Source organism: Venustampulla echinocandica (genome assembly GCF_003357145.1).
Source record: "Venustampulla echinocandica strain BP 5553 chromosome Unknown scaffold_0, whole genome shotgun sequence".
Taxonomy (NCBI): Eukaryota; Fungi; Ascomycota; class Leotiomycetes; order Helotiales; family Pleuroascaceae; genus Venustampulla; species Venustampulla echinocandica.
Window position 1 is genome coordinate 2,755,104 of NW_022474205.1, and position 20,030 is coordinate 2,775,133.

Here is a 20,030-nt window from a genome sequence, read left to right on the forward strand (position 1 = left end):
TATGCCGTTGCAAGCTGCATGGCCAAGCGTAGTTAATAGGTAGCCATAAGTTGACATGATCAGGCCCCAGAGAGCCGCTCTGTTGCACAGGGGCTTTGATTCGAAACATGGGACATTGGGACATTTGGTGGCCGGGAGAGTGTGCAGATGCCAGATGGTGGCTAAATAGAGGGTGAGACGGTCATTATTCCAAACGAAAGAGCGGGACTGGGAGTATATAGGGAGACAAGGTGCTGCACTTAGTCGTTTTGAAGAGAGACAGGAGAGAGGGAGACAAGCGCGAGGCAGACTACGGGAGCGCACTCAGTGCGAGTGTCCCAGGTTCCAGCCCACTTTAGCTTGGATATATAGGTGTTCCAGAAGCTGTCCTTTAGCCTAAGGAGTTTAGAAGAGGAAGACAAAGACAAAGAAGCATAGTCGAGTATATAACGATGTGGCATACAACGCGGACGAGGTTTGTAGAAGTGGAAGTTGTAGATGGCAGCATCTAGAGGACCACGTGATATACCTTTCCACCTCACGTCTCCTTTTGTACTAGTGCGTAACTGGCTATGTAGCCCTCGCGCCCTATATACCAGTCCATAGTGGAATTCATCTTTTCTGTTTGAATAAATCCTCTTCATCCCTCATTGACATCTGATATTTGGCCTGGTATTTGACTCTCGTCATATCATATTTTGCGCGGCGGGCGGTGACCGCCTTGCCACGCAATCAGAAAAGCATCATATGATCCAGCTTCCAGCCACTGCCGCCGCCAATGCTTCGGAATCGAACTCTCGCCCTCGCCCTCCCACTCCCAGCGCATTGCTCAGTACTCCCTCCCACCTTCACCTTCACCCTCACACATCCGCCTGTCGTGTCATGCTCCCAGCGCATGACGATGCCGACCTCTCGCCGTAGCTCATCCATGAACCCGTCAGTTATCTCTCCCCGCTCAACGCCCGCGAATCACTGCTTCCAGCTGCCGGCAAACGGACGGGGATCGCGCGTTCGCGGTCGCCTTCAGTCGGAGCACCGCAACTGCAGCTCTGGTCGCTGAAGCCACGACACGCCGCCAATGGCATCGTGAAGGCGAAACCTGTGGGAGCGCGGCCAAGGCAGAGGATCCGGATGCAAGCCCGTTGCGGTGCTGTACACGTGCGGTGAGTCGCGTGAAGAGCCAGCAGCTGGAATGGGATGAGGCGAGGCTCTTTGGCAAGCCCGGGGAAGCTTGCAAAGGTCCCCAAGGCGGTCAAAATTGGGCGCGAGATCCTGGGCGAGAAGGTCCGATACGATGTCTAGACACACTACACAGAGTCCAAGTGGATGCGGGCTGCCTCTGGGAGATCTGCGAAATACCACGCCCGACCAGGGGCCACCTCTGACAGGAGCAGGAAGAGGAGAGCAGCAGCAGCAGCGCTACCACCAGTGATATACCACCAGCAGCACTGGTACCTCTCTCTATCTCTATCTTTATCTTTGCCTCTATCTACTGGCGACTGGCAACTGGCCGTCTTCTCCACATTTCCTTATGGCAGCAACCGTCTGCACGAAATAGAGGAAGCCGCTCGCCAATCAATGCTCCCCTCCCCTCCTTCCAGCCCACCCACCTTCCCGAAAATTATAGTAATATTTCCAATGTCACCTCGACAGCACATCCACAACTTCATCTTCGCACTTTAGGGCCACCACCAGGTACATGCGCACCCATCGGGATCATTGCCGCAGAGCTTGCCGTCGTCAATGTTCCTCCTGAAGAAGCTATCGAGATGGAAACCATAGTAATACCATCGCCCTCAGCATTCCTCTCTTCACCCGTGATCAAACCCGCCCCTGAACCTCCTCCTCCTCCTCCCAAACCCAAGCCAAAAAAGTCATTAAATCCGTCGGCCAGAACACAAAAGCCCAAGGCGGGGGTAGTGAAGCCTAAACAATCCAAGAGTCGTAATGGTATAGTCCTCTGATCTGTTGAATATCCTATTTTAGAGGTCAGTCATGAGGCAGCATGCGCAGACCGCTGACAGGATGCGGCTCCTTAGGGTGTATTACCTGTAAGGCAAAGCGACTGAAATGCGACGAGACCAAGCCGTCGTGCCAGCAATGTCACAAGAGGAGCGTTACATGTGGAGGATTTAAGAAGGATTTCAAATGGAGGCCTTTTGAGGAGACCACTTTCACAAACAAAACGGTGCCGTCGAAGTCGAAGAGAAGTAGGGATGCGCTCTTTCTGTATGTCCTCGATGGCTAATAGTTTCCAGACGTTATTGATTTGAATAAACCACCAAATCTTGCGCCAACAGTCATCTCACCCCCAACCCCTAAATCGGATGCGTCTTCAACACCCGACGGCAAGGTAGAAGTAGATAATACGTCGATAGATTCCTTCGTCGATGCCGCAGTGCCGACTACTCCAGATTTTCCATCGCTACCACAGCCTGAGCTCGATCCTACGTCTTTATCTGATGTGCCAGCATCCCCAAATTTGCGAGGGTCGCCTGGGCCACCGGTTGAGGACGAGTCGTTCGCGGCCAGCCTGAGCCACTTATTGCAAGACACGGATATGGATTTTTCAGACTCTGTACCTAGGCCACTTTTCTATGGCCAGTTTACAAAATTGATTGATCTTGTGCTGCCGGGATCCGAACTCAACGGAAGACCTAGGATGCTATCCATTTCCCCGGCCTGCATGCCAACACCAGCAATGACTATGTCCCCAGTGGACAATCAACCCCTACCGGGAATCGAAGATATGCATGGTTCAGCACTGGATGAAGGTATCGAGGATATTGTTAGAGAGCAGCAAATTTCGATTTCTGAAATGTGGACGCCATTGTGGGCTCCTACTCCTTACCCATTCTCTCCAGCAACACTAACCCCATCGCCATCACCAGTCATGGCGCTCCATGAGCCTCTTTTCAAATTGTATATGCAACCGGAAATTCAAGCTGGAAGTTCAGAAATTCTGATGCTTCGATTCGATAAGCAGACATGTGGCATTTTGTCGGTCAAAGACGGCCCGACAGAGAATCCATGGCGTACATTAATCTGGCCTCTGGCAAGAGAATCTCCTGCCCTTTACCATGCAATTGCTTCGATGACGGCATTTCATACTTCGAAGCAAATGCCGGCTTTACGAGTCGATGGGATGGAACACATGAGGAAGAGTATTGTTGCTCTCGCAAGTGGGATTGAAGAGATGCGGACTGATACCGCTCTGGCAACAACTCTAGTCCTTGCATTCTCCGAATCGTGGGACCAGCACATCAGTACTGGAATTGAGCATTTGAGAGGCGCGAGGATTCTAGTCAATCGAGCACTGGTTTGTCTACGAGAGAACAATCTTTCAGGGGACGACTTGGCGCGCCTGAGATTTCTTTGTAATACATGGATTTACATGGATGTCATTGCACGTCTTACTTCGGTGGATAACGATGACAGCAATGGCTTCGATCAAGCGACTCAGCTCAACCTACCAGCTTTTCCAAACACCAACGAGATCGATCCGCTAATGGGATGTGCATCAACGCTATTCCCCTTCATTGGTCGCGTGGCAAATCTTTGTCGGAAAGTCAGAAAGGTGGAATCAAACTCCATTCAGATAGTCAGCCAGGCAATTGAACTGAAGGAAAGTATCGAGCAATGGCGCCCACCTCCAAGTACTACTTTCGAGCGCCCTGAAGATCCCACCAGCGAAATCCAGCATGCTTTACAAACCGCCGAAGCATATCGATATGCCACCCTGCTCTATCTACATCAAGCCGTACCCGAGATTCCATCATTGACATCGGCACAGTTGGCAAAGAAAGTTCTTGTGTATCTCGCAACAGTGCCTCTAAGCAGCCGGCTGGTCATTGTCCAGATATATCCATTACTGGCAGCAGGCTGTGAAGTGTACGACGCGGAAGACCGTCAGTGGGTAGAAGATCGCTGGCGGAATATGGCTGCCCGAATGTGGATTGGAAACATTGACCGTTGTTGGGAGGTTATGCAGGAAGTTTGGGCACGAAGAGATGCCGCAGCAGCAGCTTATGTGGAAAAAGAGAACCGACACCGATCGTCAGGAGCCAGTAATATTATGCGACTAGAAGCTAGCAAGAGGATGCTTGAGGATGACTTGGAGTTGTGTGGTGATTCGTTTTCATGTTCAGATATGCTGGATCCGACCATGCTGAGTAGGAACGAGTCCGAGAGACATAAGTCTACTTTGAACAGGAACTTTTCAGGTACATGGAGACGAAGGTTAGAACCGGTCACGGAAGAAATGGATATAGAGGTCACGGTCAGAGGGAGGATGCACTGGGTAGGCGTTATGAAAGATTGGAAATGGGAAGGTAAGTCGTCCATCCTAAGCTGGAATTTTCGTACCTACGACCCTCGCCTGCGACACCCCTTCACTATTAAAAACTACCTATTTAGCTATCCAAAAGCTCCAATAAATCTAACAAATCATATAGTACTCCTTGGATAATCACCGCCTCCTATCCCTCCGTTCCTCAAAAACCACACTCGGGGGCCACCCTCTTCGCTCACTTCCCATCTGCATCCGCCTCCAGGTTTCCAACCCTTGATTAATGAATTATGCTTCCGTGTGTGTTTTGGTATCGCGCGCTCTTGTTGGGTTTGCCAGTTGCTTTGATGAATAATTGGGTGCTTTTTCAGCGTGGCGTCTGGTGCATGGCGTCCTGGCGTTTGTAGCTTCAATCTTTGTGCTTCCCCCCTACCGATTAATTTCCCCTCTGTAAGTGGCTTGGAGAATATTGTTAGATGTAATAGATGGATAAACACGCGCGCTCATTTTGCTCCATTTCTTGCCGCGGATCGCTTGCAGGGAAGTGTGGAGTACAGTTCCTAATTTTGTATAGGGTTGGCGGGAGGCTGGGACTGTTTTTCGGTGATGTAGTCACAGACTTTTAGCTATTGATGTCCCAATAGAATGGCAAAAAGAAACATTGGCTTGTTACCGAGTACATCATTCCCTGGTACTTAATTTCCCCGCAAGCGGGTTTCAACTTCTATGCACTTCCGATCGTTCAGAAAGTCAGAAACGAAAGACAAGAAATTCTAATATCGGGTTTATACTCTCTCTCCATACTCCACGCACTGCCTTTATATATGTATATGTATATCTTTAGGACTTCGATGACACATAGTATTCATTCTAGCAGCCAGGCATAGCAAAAGGAGCGGAGTGTCTCGGGTCCACGATAACACCGAAGTACCTTGTGGAGGTCATGTTTCTAGAGGGTCGGAACGCCCAAGACTGTTGTGTGATTTGCTATTCGAGTGTAGCGGTTTGTATCGGCATTCCTATTCTACGCCGTGCGTATCATTTCCACAAGTTACAGTCATATACTTATATTACGTGCGTGCGGTTTTGCGAGGATAGGCTACTCGCTTTGCGTGCAACAGGTGCGAAAACACCGTGAGACGTAGCAAATGCATGGCTGCCTCCACCCGTATCTTCACGATAACGGCGATGATCTAGAATCTGGGATGTTTCCACTGTGGCGAGTGGTGTGAAAGACGATAGGAGCGCTAGGACCGTAGTGCATCCGGCGTTGATAAGGGACGATAGCGACTTCGAGTTATGTGGTGCAGGCTGGTAAAGAATAATACGGTGTGGCAGGGTAGAGTTTGGAGATGGGAATGGAAGGTAAAATTACCTATTAGAGTCTAATAGGTAGTGAGCCCACATATATGGGCGGGTTACAGGCACAGAAGGGATTGGTGAGGTGTGGGCTGTGTAGTAGCCCTGGTGGTGATAGGGTGGAAATGGGGGAAGACCATGGTAGTTCGTATAGAAGGGTAAAATCTAGTGTTGACCTCTATTCGGTACTGAAGGACATGCCTAAGTAGCACCGAAGCAAATAATCTAGTGCTATTCCTGCACTGGTTTACTATACACAAAAACATGGACATAATAAGAGGGCGGAAATCTTACTAATGTTACGAACATCCGAGTTTTGATAAATATCTAATTTTATAAACATATTTCCATGGATTCTACATACATACTATCTCTAATTTTCTTAAATGTAGTAATAATAAACTTTGAAGACTAGCTCGAGAGCCATCGATGCCCTTAGATATTATGTAGGTAGAGCTCGAGATATTTCGCCAACACTTGGTCTGAGATCGTAGTTGTATCGAACTTGCGCCTATAGCGGAGGTGACGAAATATATTTCTTTTACAGATACTCTGTGCCGTTTTACAAGATAGTAGTATTGGAAAACCATATTAATAGAGGAGTCGAATATCTATAACATAAAAGGAGAGGGAGGCAATTGCTTGGCGAAGAAAGGATTTTGGATCGGCGCGTCCCACGAAAAGATGGGACGGAAATTGCAAAGAAACTTGAGAATAAACTATAATATATCCCCAATAGTAGAGTAAATAAAGTTTGGCAGATAAAACCAACCGAATATCAAAAAGATATATAGCCTCGGAATACTCGATAGAGGAATGGAAACTTGCATGACCGCTGCGGAATTGCATGTACGTATAGTAATTTAACTAACTACAAGATCAATACCCTACACCGAGTCGAACAAGGATAAAATATTTGAGTTTCTATAGGGCGCCATTAGACCCTCTCTTATCTGTCTCCCTACTTCCCCCACCCTCGAACCTTTATCACTCAACCACCACTGGCACACTGGCACTGTTTATAATCACTCCCTGCCTGCCCCGGGCATGATACTTGCTGAAAATCCACCACCGGATTATCACCCAGTACCTGCCCCTGAGCCATGATATCAAAATGATATCCGAACCCATACTGGTTCTGTCCACCAGGGGCAGGGCACCACTGCGCATTGCCATTATTAGGACACAGATTGGTAGCCATGACGATGATACGCTGCCCAGAAGCACCGCCAGTACTGCAAGAGCTGCAGGGAGCGTTGCCTTTTGATGTTAATTGGTAGCATGTCCCGCAGCCAGAGCCACACCAGGATTTTCCGGAGGGGTCGTAGAGCGATTGGGAGACGGCTGCTGTATAAACTCCGGAACCGATGCTGCTCTGGCTTATGAATTAGTTTGAGTTTAGGTATAGTTTGTTTCTTGTGCGTGATGAGATAGGTAAAGTGTGTGTTGTTATAGAGAGGGCAATATGGAATAGGGGAGGGCTGATCGCGTAGTATCTTACCTGCCAGCTAAACATGGAGTTCCCGCTCGCAGGCCCACAGCCACATGCTCCTTTCAAACCATCATAATAGCGCTATTTCTCCAGGTTAGGAACGATGGAATCCAATTGAAAATTAGGGGCTGAGGGGAAGTATTGCACACCGTTGTTGTAGCTTGTCCATTTAGACCAAGAACTAGGGAGGCAGTAGTAGCCACCAAAATGAAGTAGAGGGCGGTGATCCCCATAGCTATCGATGCTAATAAAACAATATAGAAACGAGAGATTGATATTCAGAATATTGACTTACTGTTCGCCAAGACAGAGTTTTATACCTTTTTCTCCCTCCCCCTGTTCCGGAAGAACAAGTCGTATCCGATCTGCCTCAAATTGTTTCAACTACTCCCATAGCCTGGGAATAGTTCATGGTAGGCCGTACAGCCAATAGGCGAAGTAACCGGACACACCGTTCCTGAGATCTCCAAAGATCTCTAATCAAATTTGCTACCCCGCAATTTCAATGCCGGGAACCGATGATAGATGACGGAACATGACTCCAGGGTTGCATGGCGTCGGCTTGGCGGTCCGCGACATACTTCACATGAGTTTTGTATATGCGAGGTGGGGAAGCGCACTGGAGATCACCTAGTCAAATTTAGGTCCAGACGGGCCTGAAGTATTGGGCTAAGTAATGTATTAACGTAGCCAGGCGGCTCACATGCATTGGATCACACTTGTGTACAACGAGCTATATAATAGGTGGGATTCGAAATTCAGGGTGGAATTGCATCAATTGAAGTAGGTAACACGGACAAGGTACGATGGAAATTAATCAAATAAAAGAGCCGAGGAAGGAAGGAAAACAAGGTATAGAAAGAAGTGGACCCGTTGCGGAAGTTGAATGATCATTATTTGGTTGTTAAATATTGCATCAAGATATTGATCATGTTCATGCAGCACCCTCCTAGTGAGCGCTCATCAGCAAGCCATACTCTCGAAACTGATAGTCACCGATTGATTCGAAATACACATACCTTTCTTTGGCCAACAAAGAATCCCAATCCAAATGTCTCCGTGGTAAACGTAATCTTGCTTCCCTTAGGAACTAGATATTCATCAGCATATATCCACAGCCAATTTGTTCTGGATCCACAGTTTGCAGGCTTGAAATAAAATATTTAAGTACTCACAGTAAAACACATCCCCCTTTACTGCATGAACTTTCTGTCCCGTCTCATCGCCAATATCAAACTCCCCATCGACAATGATTTTCATTTCATGATATGTATACTCATAAACAAGTGGTGTTCCTTTCTCCAATCTGTAAAAACCAGCAGTTATAGGGGAGGTGGGATCGTTCGACTCAGAAGTGGCGATGTCCCCTAGGTATGCATTTTCGTTGGCAATAAGCGGAGGTTTAAACGTTGTTTGCGCGTTGGAGATGTGTGTAAAAGACATTATAGGGTGAAGTGTGGTGGGCTTCTCGGATGGCTTGAGTGATTTGATTTTACTGAGCAAGGTGCCCATTGTTAGCCTAACATAGAGAATAGTAACTTAGATTTGATAGTCTCCCTGGATATTAGGAATTTGAGGCGACGATTGAGGAATACGAACCTTTTTCCTTATCTCGAAGCACTCCTCAATTTCCAAGTTTACCGGGGTGATACTCTTGATCGCGGAATAGATCAAATCTGGAAATATCTCGTTTTCGCAATAAAGATGCACGACATCGACCCCTCTACTGGGCTGGGCTGTCGTTAAATACCTACCTTCCTACCTACACTTACGAACGAACTGTTGCCCAGTCCCTTTTCCCTTCCCATTCCATTGGATCCGCATGCTTACCGGGGGATTAAATTGCTGCTTTGGGTGGTTGGAATATCCCGCCCGCAAATCGTATGGTCGAAGCCAAGACAAAACTATCATGTATATGACTCCATACGGAGTCTTTTATCGCGATAAGAAGCTCCAGGAACTTTTCTCCAAAAGCGGACATTGTTATACACCCGATGTATAACCGATAATATTCACGTGACCGGATTCCTCTCACGGCACGTGCTCCTCCCCGCCCCCCTTTTCTATGTCACTCCCGTTGTGCAAGTCACTCCTTCGATCATCAGAACCCTAAACCTTCTAAATGTCAGCACTATACAAGGATGCTACCAAACAAAAGAGAAAATAAGCCCCGTCTAACACTAGCCCTCTACTCTCGCCCCAAGCACCCGGGAACATACCACTACGCCCTCTTCGTCGTGCCAAAATCCCGCTTCCAGGATCCCGCAACCAAAACCAAGAACAATATCTTCAGCTCCTTAAACTCAAAATCATTGCCAAGCCCAAACATCTTTAAGTTTCATGTGAAGAACACCTTAATGGTAGAGGATGGGCAGGTATCCAGTCCATGGCGCTTCGAGGGTGTCGACATAGATGACTTGGCTAAGGAGGGAAGATTACTTGTTCTTGTTGTAGTGGGCAAGGTTTTGTGTGGTTTGGATGAAGCGGAAAAGGTCATGAGGGAGAGGGTGGGAGTTTATCAGACCTGGGAGGGGGAGGAGGGGAAGGAGTTCAATTGTGTTACTTGGGTGAGAGATGCGTTGAGCGTACTGAGGAAAGAAGGGTTGATTAACGGTATGGAAGGGGGTTGGGGGGAAATGAAGCAGAGCGCGGAAGAATTTGTGGAGAGGAAGAGAAAAGAGAGAAGGTGGGATGGTGGGTGGACAGGAAGGGAGGGCGTGCCGTACTGGGGGTTGATGCGTGGAGAAGAAGGGGTTGTCTTATGAGGATTGAGAATTGGTCAAGAGGAGATATCAGAAGAGGCTATGAAACGGGGATAAATGGTATATACCTAGATATTATTTTATATGCCATAAACATAGCTAATAAGCGCCCAGTTGTAATCAGATTGCCACCCTAACTATCCTCGCTCCAAAATATACAAAAAGCATAGCAGGGGAATTAAAATTTGACCTTTTCCCAATCTCTTACAACCCATCTTGAAACCTCCCCATCCACATCCACATCCATTCCCCCTTTATCATTAAGCCAAGCATCTCGGTCGGTTATCTCAATGACCTTTCCGCTATGTGCGACTTCCTGCTTGCTGATACCTGCAGCATCCTGAGGAATCCACAGCCTTGGCGATCGATTCCGCATACTAGGTGGGCTGTACGCATCCTTTAGCACCGAGTCTTCATATGTGGGCTCATAGATATCTTCGGGGATTTGCTTTCGCAGGATGTGATAATCGCAAAAGACTTCCGGATGTAGAAATTTGAGCAGGAAATTAGGTTTGATGTTGGGGTCGGGCGTAATCCAGTGCGTCCAGAAGTCGATCTTGGAGATGAAAGATGGAATCGGTGATGCGCGGAACTTCTTCCGGGCGAACGAGGTGACTGTGGTTGTAGTAAGGTTGACAGCACGATCTGCGCCTTCGACAGCCCTGGAGGTCTGTTCCCCGTGATCGACTGCTAAATCTATTGGGCAGGAAGGATCAAAATCAGAATCATAGCCATGATCCTGTCGCAACTCGGCGTTATGTGCTTCGAGTGCATCATCTTTGTCTTGAAGGTTTGCAGAATCTACAGCATTATTGCCGGCTTGCCGGAGCGCTTCTTCGGCCGCCACCGTTCGAGGGAGGCTGTAGAGGAGTGGGGTTAGCGCATCGTTGAGGGAGATGTGTACGAGGCTTGTGAATATGACGAGACCAAATGACATAACCAGGGGTCCATAAGCGCCCCCAAGGCCAAAAAGACCGACTAAGCATATCTCAGCAAGATAAACGCCCGTTAAGGTTTGTCCGAGGGCTCGGGGATAATGCAATCCTCGAGTGTCGCGTTCGGATGAGTAGGTATATAGCAAGTTATATCTGTAACTGAGATAGATGAGGAAAAGGCCGATGGTAGCGACACCTAGGACAACGGGTGCTATGAGGGAGTATGAAATTGCTAAGAAAATTAGTAAGCATGGTCCTAGCATTAAATATTGCACGTACCAATAACACCCATATTGGTGAATACTGGGTACACGGCTCCCCAGTGTATCCTTCTCAGTCGGTGGTAACGAGCGGATCTCTGTTTTGGATTCACACTATCCGGGCTTGTTAAACCATAGCGGAAGACGCTGAGGATATGAGCAATCCTAGTCGCACTCATCGCCAGTCCTTGGAGGATAAAGTACGATACATAAAAATTCGAAGCCTTGGGTAAATTTTTGGATAGGACCTCTCGAGCTGACAGAGGGTCCTTGATAACATCTAGAATGGCGGCAGATGCGGCGGACGTAAGGGTCGTAATGAGGAAGACCTGCACGATCTGGAAGAGGAAGTACGCGTTTTGGACGAACAACTCAACCTTAGCTTCAGTGGCAACTCCAGATTGTCTCGCACATGCTGGAACCTGTCAGTAAAGTTTCGGATCCTAGTCCACTTCGATCGACAAACCTCTTAATATCCCTGGAACCACCGCCATCAACAACGCCAGTGCAACGGCAGGAAGCAGCCCAGAGATCAATCCGAGAATCACACTGGGAATATGATTGATCCAGCTGAGGAAAGGAACATTGCTGGTCAGGAATTTAATATTTGAGATTATACCAACCAAAATAGCTGGAAGCGACCAGAAGACAACCATAAGGGCGATAAAACCCTGTATTAAAAATCGGCGAATTATTCTTTCCCACCACGGAAGAGATAGTGAGGACCAAATAATCTCATGGGGTCGCACACCGACAATTTCCGGTCTCATGTGATTTGCGCGGTGGTGAGTGAGTGTCTGATATGCGGTTTGGGCGTCCGTTTGAGTTTGGAACTCGATGAAAACCGCGGGTAGAGGTGGCCCTTGACCCTTCCTGTATTTGTTGCGCAGCTTGCCAATCTCTGGAGCAAGCTTTTTCAGGCGGTTCCGCGTCCATTTGATAGTGTCGACTCTCCTACCATAATTTGCTATCGGCCGATGAATCGGCCGTTGGCTATAAGGGATCCACTGCGCTGCAACTGATCCATTAATGTCAGGAGGAGGTCCCCCCAAACCGTAGTTTGTCTTCATGATTGGCGTTCCATCATGACGGACAAATTCTCGTGGCGACGACGGGCTCTCGGGTGACACTGGGCTCTGCGGCGAGGATGAAATTTGTTGAGTCACGCTTACTTTGGACTCCTTGGAGAGCCTACTGGTGGGGGTCTCGGTGGCTGTGGGAAGATCAGGGTGCCCATTTTTAAGCGCCTTTCTATATGCCACATTGGCCTTTCTGATCAACTTAATCTCGGCCTTTTCCAGTCGAGATGCAGTCTGGTCACGTTCCTTAACAAGCTCATCAAGGTCTTCGGTATTTCGAGGAATCCAGACGTTCTTCACACTATCTCCGAAGACTCTCCGAAGTTTTCTCTCATCTAGAATTTGCTGGGGGACACATGTGAATAGAACGGTCCTGGAGGAGACATGGTTTGCGTAGAGCGGCGATATAAGATAAGCTTGGCGTAAATTGATGAAGTACACGCTTTCCCGACTGATCATATAGAGGATGAAGCCTTCCTAAGTTAGCAACCTTTCTTTCAGGGGGCAGGATGATATACCGAAATATATCCAAGCTATGCACGCATGCAAGTAGAACCACGACGGATGAATCACGTTTCCAAAGGTCAGAAGATCTAGCTGGATGTTGGTTCCGCCGCCATACACATGGTAAGGGATCAGGATGGGCCAAGTGAGTATGCATCCAACCGCGCAGATCACACATAACATTTTCAAGTAGCGGAGGAAAAGGAAGCCATCGAGGGATGAGTGGTTTAAGATAGTGGAGTCCGGGATGTGATAATATGGCTTCATCCAATTGAACCATCCTGACGGCAGTTCTGGCGATCGTTCACTATGGGTTCAGTTAGATTGTGGCTGGCTGGAGTACTGTACTCCCTCGAATTGGCCCTCTCCAATAATTCTTTTTGGGGGACAGCGACATACGAAGGGTGCAGGCTGCTGAGGAAGGCCCTTGGTGAATACGCGCGCGGATATTTGCGACGTAGGGCCAGGAATAAAACGAAACAAATCACGGCGTAAACTGCTATGGGAATAAAAGTCGTAAACAGCGTCGAGAACGACGACGAATTGGTCGGCTCCGTCGTCGCCTTCAAGGCCGAAGTCGAGGTGCCATTGTCGCGCGCCGACCCAACCCTAGGGTCGCTTGCGTTGGGGTCCTGGTGATGCGATGGACTTGATCAGTTCTTGTCTGGAGTGGAGACTGGAGACTGGAGACTGGAGACCGGCGTGGATTTGACGAATGCCCTCCTCCGCGCCCCCAGGTGATGTGAAGGGGGATCAAGACTCACGATTCCTGGGTCTCTTCTGATCAAGGCTCGGAGAACATCTGCGAGACTGGCAGGTACCATATCGATGCTGCGTTCAGCCCATGAAAGACGCACTAGCTATTTTATATAGCAGTTTGGGCGCGGAGGGGGAGCGGTTTCAGGTGCAGGTGCAAGTACAGATGCAAGTGCGAGTGCAAGTGCAAGTGCAAATGCCCGTCTCTCGTCGCCGCTCCAAAACGCAGGTTTGTCTTGCATTTTCTATGTTTTCTTGGCGCACGCTGCTGCGTCGTGGCACCCACGTGACGCGTGGAAACAGGGGGAAATGATTATTGTTTCGGCCCAAAAGGGCGCGATCGATGTCTAATTTGACGGCTGGAGTTGGTGGAGTGTCGATCGTTGATTTGGTCTCGCTGCTAGCAGGGCTGGATCAGGGCTGGATCAGGGCTGGATGATGGGCCAGGGCTGTATCGGTGTCCGCTCGCAAGGGTGTCCATCTTCAGCTTCGACAAGGGATTGCGAATTTTCCACTCTGCGCCGAACAATAATGATGGAGTACACGACTCCAGTATGCAGGGCGGACGCCTTTCGTATCTGTGGAGGGTGCACCCCTATGCACTTCGATATCAAGCCGCGTCGGGAATATTCTGGTGAGGCTTTGCTCCGTGTGTTTCGGCTTTGGAAGCAACATTCGTGCTCCGCTGCTTCGTATCAATCCGACCCCGTTTGGTGGCACAAGTTAATCAAGCCCAGTACGAAGTACGAAGTACCACGTATCACAACGTACACCTAGTCAGTATCTCGACCGCCGGCGTCACAAGCTCCACCAGGAATCTTGACGAATCATCTGGATACGCGCCAAGTGTAGGCGAAGCAGAAGCAGGGCTCACCAATGAAACGAAAATCATCTAGTTGTACGGAGTGTTGAGCGCAATGGAAATGCTCGTTAGCATCTCAATAGGGCCCTCATGTTCTGCCAGAAACAACCAGTTTCACTAACAGGTTCCTAACTGCCCGGGCTAGAACAATAGGCTTCTCGGTATTTCGGAATCCCGAAATGGTATTTGCTTTTTCCTTTTTGGTCCCTTTTAATTGCCCTAGTTGTATTACACTTTTTGCTTGGCTAGCTATATGGGTCCCAAGTAAAGGGATGCAACCGATCCATTATTGGACATGGAATTTGCCGCTGAACACTTCAGTCAGTACTAGCCAGCTACCAGATTAGAGTTGACTTGGTGGTTAGCTATTTGTTTCATTTGAAAAATTATTTCGTTCTGATCTACCGATATCCGAGGTTTAGGCCGCGGCCAAGCAAGAAACGTTTCTCCTCAGTGAAGTTGCAAAAAGCCACATCAAACGGCATTTTACTGGACTGTTATTAGAGATCCCGATGGGGCTTGGTTCTGGCAAAATTGTGATGTGTATAGGGGGGACATAGCGTGGCCTTGGAAAGAGGAAATCCGGAGGATGGCGTCACCGTCATGGTTGGAAATTATCGCAAGAGAAGCGCAACTACCGCAGAATAGTTTTCGAAAGGGAGGAGAACGGGGAAAAGGAACCCCATCCCAGTTTTTGCTACCTGTGTCGAATAGTCGAGCTGCCTGTTTCAGCGCAAAGTGGCGAATTCTCCTGGGAGTCCAAGTCGCATTTGGCTGTCGGAAATTGGAATCGAATTCGCTGCAAAAGTATGACCGCGAGAAAACGATGGATTCTTCTTCCCCACCTCGCTCAGGTGAACCCAGTGACTCGTCAGCCGTGTTCCACACTCAAGCGCCCTTTGCTGAGAACGCATACTTGACATCATATGGGGGTTGAAGACAGTCTATGAAATATGACTACCGGTCCTCGGCAACCACCGGGATACACACCACGTGGATATTGTATAAGGCAAGGTGTTCACCACAAGTGCTACTATGCACGGCGTTGGCGCAAATGTTAGCTGCCCAGAGTGCTATGGGAGACGACGCATGTTAGCAAGCTGAGTGGATCTGGGATTCAGGAAAGATAATTTCCTGACCTAACATAGCGGCAAGTGTGAAGATGCGAATTCAGATACCCGGAATATTATTATGACCTCTACTCCCTCTTCGTTTGATCTCGTTTTAGAAAATGTCAACGCAGGACTCCCCAGGGTGGGTTCTGTAGCAGCAATTTTTGTCTCACTGATATTTTCTTTTTGGTCGCCCAATATTGCCTACTTCTAGTACAAATAGGAAACTGCATGCGGAATAACCCTGGGCGGACCAAGTGAGCGTCTTGAAATGAAGATTTAATTTTCCCCTACGAAATAAAGTCATCTTACCGATTTTCGCTGGGATTACGGATGTATCCAAAATTAAGGCTTTTGTTGGATCCTTGACATTCAGAAGAAACTGGTGGAGATGTACGCCGTCCGAAAACTATCGTTGGCTTCTACACTTTCTCAAGTATCATTTTAGTTACCGCTAAGTACTTGAACTCAATTTCATAAATAATGTCCCTGATGATCCTGTTAATATCGGTATTCGCTAGGTTCTTATAGAGTCAATAACTCGAAGAGCCTAATCTAGTTCATATTCCTCTGCCCTAAATCAACGGCCTTGCACTTATCAACTTGGCAGTCGTGACGGAATTAATCCGCGACGAGTTTCTGATAAATCTGATTTGGAAGTCATTGTTCATCCTGCCTCCGAAAACTCTAGCATTAAACTCCAGCAAACCAATATCTCAGGTGACAGATTCTGACCTCGGGACCAACGACAAACTGGCACGCAACATACACGAGTATTAATGAAATCGCAAGAATCAAATACTACTGAGATTCTCGATACAGATTTATTGGTGGCTAATGGAGGTATGTTGTGTATATTGATTCTTGAAAGTTAGTTACATTGTGGTAACCTCGATGATTGTCGCAACGGCGGAGCATAGTTTATAAAACATTCTGGTTATTTTACGCAACCTGGTACCGCAGCGGGAGAGCACAGCAAGCGAGACGGATAAGCTCTTCACAACCACCACCCTAGATCCCCTCCTGGTGTGGCCAAGGCAACTCAGACGGATGTCGAGCGATTCAGGGCATATCACCAAGCTACCATCATATTCAGACCTAGCAAAGCTTGAAAGGAGCCCGATCGTAGTGTTCAGGGTGTTCGTCGACTTGCTTGTTGAGCAGCACTTTCTCCTTCACATCGGTCGCTGTTGAAGATGAAGAGATCTTGCCCTCGTTCCTGTGCGCGTACTAACCGGCTTTCTCCCCAGGCGAACGCTTCTCTCTCGCACTTTATAAATGGATGATATGGTTCCTTGGATAGTCGAGGTCCTCCTAGAACCAATTCAGGAAATGCAGCTTCTTCACGGAGGAGAAGATCGGCGACGAAACGAACGCCAATTTGCAAAGGGATATGAATAATATCAAACATACACATTTCCTCATTTCTTGCAAGAGGCAATGCTTTATGCTTTAAAACATTGAAGCTGATTAATGCGCTAAGCCCATCCCCTTTGCCAGTTCGAACTAAAAGAATGCTTTGGTGCTGGGCAACGTTATCATAGTGATGGTGGCCGTCTGCTTGCCTTAAGGACCTATGCTCTTGGAATTTGTATTCGTCGAAGACTGCTATTGGTGCTTCACAAAGTGACCGCAGTCTGAAGTATCTTGAGTTTTTTTCGGCCCTAGCCCGCTTCTCCAACATCCCTCGAACCTGAGAACAGACGTACTTGTGCGGTCGTAGTATTTCTAAAACGGCCCTTCGCCGTTTCTTTCGTAACGCTTACAGGTATAGCGAAGAAGTCGCCAAGTTGGAACTATGGCTGCCTGCCTAGAGCATCGGCCCAAGTATTCCAAATACTTTCTATGACTACAAGTCCGTCGGCATCACCCCGATTGACTGTTGCCGAATGCAACCAATTGAAGACTGTAGCTTTATTGTAAAACAAAGGGCTCGCTCCATTCATCGATACGCGGCAAGCCATTCCTGTGGAATTATGTCTAATCGGATCATTTTAGATCCGAGGCGCAGCGCGCTAGGAAGTGGCCATTTACACTCGAACTCTCGCTGGTGTTCGTCGCGTTCTATTATAACCCAATCCCACTTATTGGCTTCTCTTACTTCGGAGATAACGTCTGGTGCGAGGGTGTTTTGGATTGTTCGTCTAGATGTATCGAGGTATGGGCGTTGGCCAAAGTTAGAGCCTGATACCTGGGGTCTCCACACCGGGGTAGAGCAAGTGGGAACCTTTGTCTGCATTTTCGAGTGCCTCTACGCCTTGTAATCTAGTATTTAATCGCAAAGTTCTTATCCTCTCGATTTTAATGGCGCATGAAGGAATAGAAGTTCTTATGTGCCGAATCGGTGTTCTGGGCTTACGATACTGTCTATTGTGCAGTAGATTGCAGGAGGGTCTGAAGAAGTATGTGGAAAATGCCTCTAGCAAGCCTAAACCAAATATAGAAGGGAGATTGACCTAATGAGCCTTATTTAAATTGCATGTGCCACGAAGTAGAAAGCTTTAAGGTATTAACAGTTCCACGATTTCCGTAAGCTTTGGTCACCTTGGGCATAACGGTTAAACCCTACATCCGCTGCTGTTCCTAAGCCCGCCTCTGAAATGGCCCCCATGTGGAAGTCGATCTACCTAAAGATAGCCACCACGTCCCGTGGACATTAAATGCACCTACTAGAATTATAAGCAGCGATAAGCCAGAACAGTAGTTATAACTACTAGGTAGATAATAGCCAAGCAAGTAGTGACCAAATAATACGTTGTGATGCCCAAGGACGATTAATCTAGTGCAAGCATATGGCCCCAGTGGGTGCCAAGCCTGACACAGGATTGCCCCCTCGACTTCTTAAAATCAGCAGAGCGGCGGCTTTGTTCTAAATAATATTACTAATATCTACTACCTACCAGTGGCAACCATATCTCATTGTTCTACAAAGTAGTACCAAAAGGTATGTATTATCTACATGTGACAATTATGATCACTTTGTTAATCTTGGCCAATGAAATATTCGAACAGCAATTCCTTTAGTTCTGTTCTCTTGGCTCTTGCTTTTGATTTGTTCGGATACACGGCATTCCACGTGACCGTACCCCCTTTTCCAGCTGAAAAGGGGTACCAAGTACAAAGCAGATTTGTAGTAATACTTCGTACAACTCGTATGACAATGGGCCCTAGCGCAAACAAATAACAACAATACAGGTATTAACCTATTCCCAATTAGGCATGCGTTTACGTAGCAATATCTAGTCTTATCTACTTCGTAGTCTTTCTAACCAGTGGCAGCACCTTTTGCCAGCACTAGACCCTCCTTGAGCCCGGCTTAAGTCGCGATCCCTGTCGCCACCAACGCCATCAATAAAAGCTCAACTCCCAGTCCCCAACCACAGTGCAAGAATTTTCATATCCGCGCCACCTAACTTATAACTTTACCACAAGACTCGCAACCTCCTAGCAAAACTTGGAATTCTATGCTGGTGCGCTTTTCCCGATGACGGAAGTAGTCGCTTGACTGTGCAACTGACCGTCTAGACTGGTCTTACACACTCCCCGCCATTGTTGCCTTGAGCGCTGCGCGAATACGGAGTATAAGATGAGCCAGCGTTCCTGGGGTTCCTGGCCTGGGCATTTTGCTTGACTAGCTTCAAATTTTCCAAAAACGGATCAACGCCTTTTCATCCTACTCTTAATCCTGTGGTATCGTATATCAAGAATCATCAAGACTCAATAAGGCAAGACTTCACAAACAAGACGCACTTAACAAGACCAAAGACCAAGGACCAAAGACGCAAGACTCAGGAACCGCAACGTTGATTCAGGTCCAAGGGAAATCATAGCCGTACCCCGCCGTCGGATCGGATATAGCCGAGAAGCAAGCGTGGAGAACCACTGTATCCCCATCAATTTGGATATCTTTACTTTTATTTGCAAGATACAAGCACAAGAGCTCTCCGCGTGAAGCCGTAGTCCTTAGGTTCCTTGGCATCAACCAGGCCCCGCCTAGAATCTAGAAGCACTAATAAATTTCCCCAATCCCACAAGCGCCGCCGAGCCCATCGCTGAATACCCGGAAGGCCAATATAAACCTCCACTGAGTCACAATGTTCTTCAAATCATTGCGCTCCAAGTCCTCCTCCAAAAGTACCAAACAAAGCGTCTCCCGCGTCATCTCTTCTGACTCGCGCTCTCACTCAACACACAATAGCAAGGGCGATATGGCCGGCTCCAAAGGCATGTCAAGCACCATCATGTCGTCAATCGATACGGAAAGAACGTCCAGCGAGACAGCAGACTTTGAGAAATTTCTTGAGAAGGCAAGGAAGGATGCAGAGCGTGAGGAGAAAAAGAAATTGAAGGAGCTGAAGGACGCGGAGCGGAGACGGCAGGAGGTTAATTTGAGTCCCTGGGCGGGCAGGATGTGATAATGTGGGATGGAGCGTGGTGGAGTCGCCGTGGAGCGGATCCTGTGAACTGGAAAACCTCGAGCCGTGACGGGGAAACCAAATGGTTAGAGCGAGAGGGTATGCCGAGCCTCTTCAGCGCTGGTTACTCGTACCTACTGGTCGATCTAGAGCAGGGTTCAGGATCCAGGGTGACATTTACAGGATACGGATAGCTATCTGCAATCCAGAGCATCAACTCTCCTCAC

The 20,030-nt window shown here is 48.0% G+C and overlaps 6 protein-coding genes across 6 annotated transcripts; 3 read left to right on the top strand and 3 right to left on the bottom strand.

Annotated features, from left to right (window-relative positions):
* Positions 1 to 1,176: 1,176 nt before the first annotated feature.
* Positions 1,177 to 4,447, top strand: BP5553_00845 (Zn2 DNA-binding protein; the record flags this gene model as incomplete). Its single annotated transcript, XM_032009468.1, has 5 exons — positions 1,177 to 1,263; positions 1,374 to 1,929; positions 2,019 to 2,189; positions 2,238 to 4,310; positions 4,434 to 4,447. 5 exons carry the CDS (start codon positions 1,177 to 1,179, stop codon positions 4,445 to 4,447), a joined length of 2,901 nt encoding a protein of 966 aa, XP_031873522.1.
* A 3,605-nt stretch (positions 4,448 to 8,052) lies between these two features.
* BP5553_00846 (RmlC-like cupin) lies at positions 8,053 to 8,630 on the bottom strand (the record flags this gene model as incomplete). Its single annotated transcript, XM_032009469.1, has 3 exons — positions 8,053 to 8,067; positions 8,138 to 8,208; positions 8,294 to 8,630. 3 exons carry the CDS (start codon positions 8,628 to 8,630, stop codon positions 8,053 to 8,055), a joined length of 423 nt encoding a protein of 140 aa, XP_031873523.1.
* Positions 8,631 to 9,259: 629 nt separating this feature from the next.
* Positions 9,260 to 9,883, top strand: BP5553_00847 (uncharacterized protein; the record flags this gene model as incomplete). Its single annotated transcript, XM_032009470.1, has 1 exon — positions 9,260 to 9,883. The coding sequence occupies one exon, from the start codon at positions 9,260 to 9,262 to the stop codon at positions 9,881 to 9,883; it is 624 nt and encodes a 207-aa protein (XP_031873524.1).
* Positions 9,884 to 10,058: 175 nt separating this feature from the next.
* BP5553_00848 (Uncharacterized protein) lies at positions 10,059 to 13,482 on the bottom strand (the record flags this gene model as incomplete). The annotated part of the gene is made up of 5 exons (XM_032009471.1): positions 10,059 to 11,047; positions 11,095 to 11,490; positions 11,542 to 12,631; positions 13,058 to 13,267; positions 13,423 to 13,482. The coding sequence occupies 5 exons, from the start codon at positions 13,480 to 13,482 to the stop codon at positions 10,059 to 10,061; spliced, it is 2,745 nt and encodes a 914-aa protein (XP_031873525.1).
* A 3,038-nt stretch (positions 13,483 to 16,520) lies between these two features.
* BP5553_00849 (uncharacterized protein) lies at positions 16,521 to 17,072 on the bottom strand (the record flags this gene model as incomplete). The annotated part of the gene is made up of 1 exon (XM_032009472.1): positions 16,521 to 17,072. The coding sequence occupies one exon, from the start codon at positions 17,070 to 17,072 to the stop codon at positions 16,521 to 16,523; it is 552 nt and encodes a 183-aa protein (XP_031873526.1).
* Positions 17,073 to 19,482: 2,410 nt separating this feature from the next.
* BP5553_00850 (uncharacterized protein) lies at positions 19,483 to 19,803 on the top strand (the record flags this gene model as incomplete). Its single annotated transcript, XM_032009473.1, has 1 exon — positions 19,483 to 19,803. The coding sequence occupies one exon, from the start codon at positions 19,483 to 19,485 to the stop codon at positions 19,801 to 19,803; it is 321 nt and encodes a 106-aa protein (XP_031873527.1).
* Positions 19,804 to 20,030: the final 227 nt, after the last annotated feature.